The 8,630-nt window shown below is 60.9% G+C and overlaps 1 protein-coding gene across 4 annotated transcripts; it reads right to left on the bottom strand.

Annotated features, from left to right (window-relative positions):
- Positions 1 to 1,911: 1,911 nt before the first annotated feature.
- SPIB (Spi-B transcription factor) lies at positions 1,912 to 7,964 on the bottom strand. Of its 4 annotated transcripts, XM_028529831.2 has the most exons (6): positions 7,897 to 7,964; positions 6,922 to 6,949; positions 5,136 to 5,208; positions 4,634 to 4,851; positions 4,140 to 4,290; positions 1,912 to 3,074 (listed from the first exon to the last, which is right to left on the bottom strand). In XM_028529831.2, the coding sequence occupies exons 1-6, from the start codon at positions 7,917 to 7,919 to the stop codon at positions 2,776 to 2,778; spliced, it is 792 nt and encodes a 263-aa protein (XP_028385632.1). In that variant the 5' UTR covers positions 7,920 to 7,964; the 3' UTR covers positions 1,912 to 2,775. The 4 variants fall into 4 exon arrangements, with proteins under 4 accessions (XP_028385632.1, XP_035868500.1, XP_028385633.1 ...); XM_036012607.1 differs by lacking the exon at positions 7,897 to 7,964 and having other exon boundaries at positions 6,922 to 7,233; XM_028529832.2 differs by lacking the exons at positions 6,922 to 6,949; positions 7,897 to 7,964 and having other exon boundaries at positions 4,140 to 4,255; positions 5,136 to 5,201.
- Positions 7,965 to 8,630: the final 666 nt, after the last annotated feature.

The raw sequence follows: 8,630 nt of genomic DNA, 5'->3' as shown, positions 1-8,630 counted from the left end.
CCATTCTTAGTATCTGCAAGTCAGTAGTTTTCGGGAAACCAGAGCCCCGGGGGAGGGTCCGGTTTCCCAGAGGAGGCAGGGCGGCTGCCGGGGGAGGAGATCCCTGCGCCTGCAGGGCGGGCACTGAGGCTCGGGGACTCCGGTGCCCGTCCCCGGAAGCGAGCACAAGCCCTGGCTTGGGGACCCGGCCACCTGGGACCCCGGACTGGCCGCTGCCCCTCCTGGGACCGCGCCCTGACGGCTCCTCGGGACGATTCCCGGAGCGGGCGCGGCGGGCACCGGACGCGCGTGCGGACAGCGGGGGCGGGTGGGGAGGCCGGGAAGGCCCTGGAGGGGTGCCCGGACTCTGGCGCCCTTCCCGGCAAGGGGACCTGTGGCTTTCTGAATGGGGGGTGGTGATGACTGGACGCCGCGTGGGGGGAGGGGGTTGGGAAGAGAGGGTCTTGGGGACCCCAGGTGTTATGGGAGGAGGGGCAACGTGGGGAAGAGAGGGATCAGAAGGGTGTGGCGGACTTGGGGTTAAGGTGAAGGATCGGTTGGTGGGGAGGTGGTGTCGCAGGGTGAGGGACCCGGTATAAGGAAAGACAAGCCCCTTCAGGTTTTCTTCTTGCCCATCTGCCCCCTCCCCCTTTCCAAAACCCCCTTTGAGCCGGAAACTTCCCCGCCTCCCAGGAGGGCCCAGCCAACCCAGCGGCAGCTTTTGCGTGGCGTCACGTGTTGCCAGGCAGACTACTAGAGGGCTCCCGCGGCTCCGAGCGCTGGTGGAGCCGCGGGAGCCAGGAGGGCTCACAGGTCGGCCAGCCCTCGGGCTGTATCCCGAGGGAGGGGGACGGAGGCTCAGAGAGGGAGAACAGAAATCCAGCGAAGGGCAGAGACCAGAAAGGGAAGCAGAGAAGGCAGGGGAAGAACCCCAATGGTAAGGAAGAGCCCCTTACCCAGACTTCAGGGCTCAGCCTGGTCCGGCTCTAACCCTCGCTGTCCCAGCGTCCCTGAGGGCCAGCAGGCCCCGGCGGACCAGCAGCATAGCAGTTCCTGACAAAGGGCCCTAGAAGGTCTGTCTACCTTGATTTGTTTTATTTTATTTTATTCCATTCCACACTTGGGGTGATGATAGTTTTTGCAAAAGGTAGCTCATTTGCAAGAGGAGACCCTGGGGAGGACATTTTGTCCCCCACACACCCCTCCCACCCACGCTGGCCCCCCTCCCCCCAGGAAGGAAGGGGGGCTGTCCTTCTCTCCAGGGCAGGTCCCAGCCTGGGCTCTGCTACCAGCCACTTTGTGCCCCTGTGAGGACCTCTTCCATCTCCCGGTCCTCGGTTCTCCTTCCTTATCCCCCTGGCCAGCAGTGTGTGTGTGTGTGTGTGGGGGGGGGAATTTCAGATGTATCAAAGGCCTGTCCACAGGGCTGCAACGAACGGACTTGCAGCATCTTCCTCCCTTTCCTCTCCCCTTTCACAGAAGGGACAACAGAGGCCCAGAAACAATGTTTGACCTGAGGTGCCCCAGCCACCCAGGCTCAGGGACCTGGACTCTGGACTCCACGGCAGCCTCTGAGTGGGAAGCCAGTGCAGGGGCAGGGGGCCGGGGGGCGGGGCTCCAATCAGAACAACGGCAGTCCAACCAGGCTTCACCTCCATCTGGGTTCACACCAGGGGTTAAAATGCAAATGGTTCAGGGCCAAGGCAACTGAAAGAAGTCACCAGGGCATGACAGCCTTGGGGTCCAGGACAGACTGGAGGACAGAGGCCCATTGGTAGGGGGCACGGCCTTGATGTAGTCTGTCTCCACACGGCAAAGCTGGTTGCTGGGTTGTTTGAAGTTTTAAGTAAAGGATTTCATGGAAACCTCCTTCTATTAAAATATCAGCTCCTTCTATTAAAGTACACTTCTATTAAAATATCAGCACCAGGAAGCAGCTGAGTGGCCAGAATGACCCCCAGCGTGGGCGTATAGAGGATACCCCAAGAAAGAGGGTGGTTCCCATGACTACTGGGGGCTGCTGGTGGGGGCCCCAAAAGGGCATATCAGGTGGAAATCCCGGAGTGAGGGTACAGATGTGACTGGAGAACCTCAGGCAGACGAGTGGGTACCAGAGGTGGCACAGGCAGGACAGGGTTCCATGAGGTTCCTCCACCCACCACAGACCTGACCATCGCTTTCAGACACGACGGAAAGAACCCAGAGTCTCCCTAAATGTGACTGGAGAATTCCAAACACACCAAAAAAAGTAGGAGAGCAGTTCCAGACAAATTAGGGGATCTCAAAGATGACCGAGAGATTTGAGGGGACAGAGCGGACAAGAGTCACAGAGATCTGAGACATGATAAAGGCGCCCCCGAGACCCTGGGCAGGGCTTTCGGTTGCAGGCAGTGGCCCCTCCTGGTGTGAAAACCTGTGGCCTCCCCCTCCCTGAGGTGAGACTGAGGGATAACAGACATACAAGAGGTCTCAGAGACGCCCCCAGCCTGGCTGGGGGACATCAGACATCACAAGGGGATCCCGGAGAAGCTCTTGGGGTTCTGGGAGCACTGCCCCACCCCACTCCACATAGGCGCTTACTATAGTCTTCAGTGGGTCCTGCGACCCAAGCCCTGAAGATCCTGGGGACCCTGGACATGACAAGGGAATCCCAGAGGGGCCCTGAGCAGGGCTTAGGGGTTATGGCAGTCCCCCACCCCCACAGAGCGGGGAATCCACGGGTCCTATGACCTAGGGTGAGGGGACAGCAACGTGACACCGACGTGGAGCCCGAGAGCCCCCAGAGCCCCGTGGGGCTCAGGCCCGGCGGGCGGCCGGCAGCAGCGCAATGTCAAACTGGTAGGTGAGCTTGCGCTTGACCTTGCGGATCTCGCCGGTCTTGGCGTAGTTGCGCAGGGCGCGGGCCAGCTTCTGGTAGGTCATGCGCTTGCGGTTGCCCTTCTGCTGGCCCCAGCGGCGCGCCAGGAGCTCCTTGTGCTTGGAGGAGAACTGGAAGACCCCGGCACCTGGCTCCACCCACCACACGCACTCGCGCATGTCACCGCGAGTCAACAGCCCCAGCAGGAACTGATACAGGCGCAGCTTTTTGCGGGCCCCTGCGAGGTTGGAAAAGCAAGCAGGTTAGGGACCGTGTTCCGCGAACCCTGCCCCCTCGCCGGCCCCGCCTTGGCCCCCCCTGCCCACCCAGGCCCCGCCCAGCCTCAGTCTCCCCGCCTCCCCCAGAGAATTGAGGTGTGGGAGGTGGCCGTTAGATACGCATACCTGGCTCTGTCCGTGCCCCGCAAAAGCGGGCAAGTTGCTCTCCCTCCCTAAAGCTGTTACCCCAGAACCCCCACGGCCCTTCCCTGCTTTCTTTTCCAGGATTTGCTTCTACCCTGTTCTGCCTGGTGGCGGACGCATAGGAATACACATTGGTGGAGCCCAGGATGAGTGATTCTGTGAAATGGGTCGACAGAGGACCTCAAAGGCTTGCAACAGAGAACTGGCTGGTGGTGAGGAGACCTGGGGCGGGTGTGAATCTGCCTGGCCGTTCTCCAGCTCTCGCCTCCCTGCTCTCAGCCCCACAGGGACTGGGATCCCTGAGGAGGCCAGGAGTTCAGATTGCTGAGCTCATACAGAGCTGGGGCAGGTGGCCACAACGGAGCACTGGATGCAAGAGACCATGAGCTCCATTCATCTCCATCACAACCCCAAGAGACGGGAGTGGCAGCAACGACTCATTTTACAGATTGGAAACTGAGGCCCGGATAGAGAAAGTTGCTAACAATCCTGACTTCCCAGAGGCAGTACATAATGGATGTTGGGCACAGGGGCGGAAACAGGGGTCGGCTAGATGGGAGCTGAGATGGTGCCTTTTTCCACTGCTGTTATGTTGACAATAATGGTGAGGGGTTACTGAGCGCGGACCCTGTGCCAAGCACACACTGCTGTCTCATTTGCAATGTTCTCCCACTGAATTCTCCCAGTCACCAGGAGCAGTCATCCCCATTGCACAGATGGGAAAGCAAGGCACAGAGAGGTAGAGGTCCTTACCCAAGGTCACACAGCAACCTGGGAATTGCCTTTGGTACTGGAGTGGAAGGTATTTGGGAAGCCATGGTCCTTGAGCCTCTCCTCCCATCACCAGTGGGAGCCCCCCCACCCCACTTGCTCCCACATACCTGCCTCGGATCCCCTCCCCTCGGGGCCAGCCACGAGGGCTTCATCAGACTCGCTGTCTGAGACCTCCAGGGCGGGACTGTCCAACAGGAGATCCTCCTCTTCTGACAGCACGGGGCTGGGGTACGGGGCGTAGGCCGGGGGGCCCAGGGTCTGCAGAAGGTCAGGGTCACCTGTGGGAAGGGGGTCCCCTTCTCTCCCTCCCTTGGCTTCCTCCTCCTGGGCCCAGGCTATGGGCCTCCCCACTGTTTATAGCCAGCACCCTGGCTCGGCTCGGACCTCCATGGCGAGGTCAGGGGTCACCCAGACCAACTCCACAGAAGCCTGTGCCACATGGGTGACAGCCGCTGCGCCCATGCATCCGCCAGCTGGTCCATGCAATGTAGCACTCACAGCTCTCAACCTTGGAGCCTCATCCAAGGGAGGGAGGCAGTGCCTGGCACCCAGCAAACACCAGTCAAATAGTGGGGATTCCAGTTATCTCCCTGCCCCGCACCTGGCCGGGAAAGTCCTCCGTGGGGTATGCTGGGAAGCCGGGCCCCATGGCCTCCAGGCTGGTGGCTGGGTCGAGGCTCCCCACAGGGGTGTAGGTTGAGGAGGGTCCATAACAGAGCTGGACATCCTGGGGGTGGCCAAAGGTGACCACAGCTGGGTCGAAGACTTCATAGGAGGTGGCAGGGACAGCCGGGGCCTCAGTCCAGCCCCACAGGGAGTCTGGGGGGAAGGGCATTGCATCAGGAGCCGGGCGGTCTGGCCGGGGCGCCCTCCCCCTGGAAGCCCCTAGCACAGAGGGGCCATTGTGGGCTGTGCAAATCTCCGACCCCAGGATTTGCATGGGTGCGCACTGGCGGGAGAGGACAGGGAGGGGGCTGAGGGCCTGCGCTGACCTTGCCCCGCTCTGCCACGGGGCAGCCCCCACCCCCCCAGGGCCTTGGCCGCCCACCCGTGAAATGGACCCAAGGGACGTGTGGGGAGGGGTCTGGGCCAGGGCCGCTCACCAGGGCCCCCTTCTGAGTCAGGGTAGCTGGAGTGCTTGCAGCTGTCCAAGTCGTAGAAGACTCCATCCGGGTACTGACGGGTGGGGAGAAGGGGGCGGGTCACAGGGGCCATGGGGAGCCCCGGCCCCACCCCAGACCGGGTGGGAGACTCCGGCAGGGACAGGAGAGAGGAGGTGCAAGGCTGGGAGAGGGAGAGAAAGAGGCACAGGGGCTCAGAGAAAGAGACAGAGGCACGGCCAGAGTGACAGAGGCACAGGGAGACAGAGAGAGGAGGCAGACGCCACACGGAAAACCCAGGAGGACCCAGAGGGAGACACACACAGAAAGTGAGAGATGGCAACCGGTTCCCGCTAAGATGGTGGGCTCCCAGGAACCCCGGCCCCTCGCTGGAATGCAGTCACCATGTCATAAGAATTCCCCCAGCCTTGCCTGCCCCGGGGAGGCGGGTGAAGGGTAAGAGGGTGGAACCTCTCCTTCAGAGACAGAGCCTCAGCACTGCCTTTATCCACCTCTGGGTGGTTCGATTCATCCCAACAATCAACTTTGCTTTAGCAACTGAAGTGTCGTCAAGACTAAGGCTGGAGACGGACCATCCTGAGACCCAACAAACTCACTCCTAGGTAGGAACCTAAGAAAATTGAAAATGCAGGTCTGCAAAATAGCCCCGTTCAAGAATAGCCAGAGCAGCTTTATTAAAAGTGGGAGACAACGCCCTGGCTGGCGTAGCTCATTGGATTGAGCGCGGGCTGGGAACCAAAGTGTCCCAGGTTCGATTCCCAGCCAGGGTACATGCCTGGGTTGCAGGCCATAACCCCCAGCAACCGCACATTAATGTTTCTGTCTCTCTCTCTCTCCATCTCCCTCCCTTCCCTCTCTAAAAGTAAATAAATAAGATCTTTAAAAAAAATTTTTTTAAAAGATTATTATTTAAAAAAAAAGTGGGAGACAGCCCCAGGGGTGAGGGCTGGTGGCGGAGTACTATACAGCAAGGAAAAAGAGCCAGTGCCGGAAACACGCTTGGTGTGGAGCAAAGGAAGACAGACCCGAAAGGGGACACTGAGTGATTCACGCAATGGAAAGTTCAAAACCGGGCCAAACTAACGTGTGGTGGGAAAAAAAAAATCAGAGGGGTATTGATGAATGAGCCACGCAAGGGGGTATTCCTAGGTAATGGAGTGTCCACATCTTGCTCTGGCTGGAGGGTGCCCAGGTGAGTGTCTAAGGTCAGACCTCCCCAAGCTGGACACAAGACGTGCCGTTTTACCGACTTCCAGTAAGTCGTGCCTCCATTCTCTCAAAAAAGCAAAACTCGTCAGGAGGAGGAGGGTGGGACACCCGAAGCGGGTGTCTTTCGAGGCCCGGAGTGAGATTTTATCTCCTGGACTGGACTGTGGGTTGTAGGTACAGTAGTGCGCGTCTGATATATGACAGACCAAAATTTTGAAAATATAAAGCCAGAGGAGGAAAGAGGAAGGAATAGATTTGCCGAATGTGGGGCGGACAGAGAAAGAGATAGAAGGGCAAAGATACAAAGAACTGCCCCCCAAACCCCACTCCAAGGAAGTGGACCCAGGGCCTGAGAGAAGGAGAGAGACCTCAGAAAAACAGCTGTGGTGCAGTTGGGGGTGGGGGGAGCGAGGAGGGGGAGGGTGGTGGTGGAAGACACTGAGGGAGGGTCAGAGAAGACAAAGTGACAGGAAGGAGCAGAGAGGGAAACTGAGGCAGGGAGGTCACAGAGGGCCCTGTGAGTCCTCCTACCCATCCCGGCCCCAGGGCCCTGACTCACCAGACAGCTGACGTGCGGCCCCTCAAGCCTGGAGGGGGAGAGACACAAGGGCATGTCAGGGGTGCCTTCCGCCACCTGAGTCTCGACGTGGTTGGGGTCAGCGGAGCGGAGGTGGCTGCAGCTGTGACCACTGCAGCTCTGTGTTCATGTGTGAGACCGGCCCCCCCACTCACCCCCACTACCCCACCGGGACAGGAAGTGGGGGGCGGGAGCCAGGCAAATGTCCCCCCTCCCCTTGGGATTTGCATAGAGAGAGGCTGGTAGGGGGGTAGGGAAAGTGAGGGAGAGAAAGTCCCCAGAGATGTGGGTGCCTGTGGGTGAGTGGGGGCAGGGCGGGACCTCCGTTAGCCAGTCTGTCCAGTGGGTCCACCTGGGATGGGGAGAGGGTTGGACAGGCGCCTGGGCCGAGGTGGGGAGACTGAGGCTCGGTGGGAGCACACGGAGGGAGCAGGGGAGGGAGGAGGGGGGCAGACATGCACGCAGGGATGCAGACTATGGACTGAGTGAGCCCAGAAGAGACAGAACGATGGGGTGGGGGGCCCAGGGGGGACAGGATGGGTGAGACAGGCGGACGGAGAATCAGAAAGAGGTGGAGACAGGCAGACAGGACAGAGGGAGCAATGGGTGAAGGAGGGAAACAGAGCAGACACAGTGAGTGGGACCCAGCAGGACCCAGGGACAGACAGACAGACAGACAGAGATGGAGGCCCCCTGGGAGGCAACAGCATGGGGGAGACAAGCCTCACAGGGAAAGGTCGGTAGGGTCCTGGGGTTCAGGAGGAGACAGGGAGGAGTGGAGGCGAGAACCAGAGGTGGGAGGGGAAAGAAGGGACCCAGATGGGGAGCAGTGAGGGTGGACTCCCCTACGCCCCCCCAGCAGGCTGACGGCTGAAACCACCACAGGGGGAGGCCCGGCGGAGGGCCTGGGGGTGCTGCGGCCGGAGTTCCGCAGGAAGGTGGAGGGGTCTCACTCACTGTGCAGCCTCCAGGGCGAGCATGGCGGTGCAGGGCTGGGCTTGCTGCTCCAAAGCAGCCACCCCTATTTATACCTCGGCCCAGCCCCCTGGACGGCAGGGCGCTGGGAGCTCAGCCCTCCTCGAAAATCCCCTCAGGGAGGGGATCGGGGGAGGGGGCTGGATTGCACAACCTCTGGGTCACGTGGGAGGGAGGCGGGACCAGGAGCCCTCTGGATTTGGGGATCCCCATGGTTGGGAGCCCAGGGGGCGACCCTGAGGGCAGAGATGGGAGAGGAGCTGGGTTTGGAGGCCCCCCAAAAAGTGAAGGAGGGGCTAAGGGGCCCTTGGCCAGTGCTGTGGGGGTCAAGGGCAGGAGGCGGTCCCTGAGGAGAACACAGGCCCACAGCGGATGTGGACCCTCAGGTGGAAACATCGTGGGTGTGACGTGAGAGGGGAGGCCCCTGGGCCGGGTGGGGAGTGGGCCCCCGTGCCGGGGCTGCCCCAGGCCCAGAGGAAACCGGCTGGCACCTGGAGGCCGGCTGGCCCCCAGGGAGGGTGGGCAGGACGGAGAGGGGCTGGCACCTATAGGTGCTCACTTGGGCCCCGGGGGGACACTGAGGCACCTGGCCCTCCTGGGTTGGCAGCAAAGGTGGGAGCCCAGGGTTCAAAGTCTGGTGGGGGCATCCTGGGGGTCAGGGGATCCTAGAGAATGGAGATGTCCCACCTGGGTCAGGGCCTGACAGTGAGTGACCT

Source organism: Phyllostomus discolor, chromosome 12 (genome assembly GCF_004126475.2).
Source record: "Phyllostomus discolor isolate MPI-MPIP mPhyDis1 chromosome 12, mPhyDis1.pri.v3, whole genome shotgun sequence".
In the NCBI taxonomy this organism is placed as follows: Eukaryota; Metazoa; Chordata; class Mammalia; order Chiroptera; family Phyllostomidae; genus Phyllostomus; species Phyllostomus discolor.
This window is presented reverse-complemented; position numbering and strand designations above follow the sequence as displayed.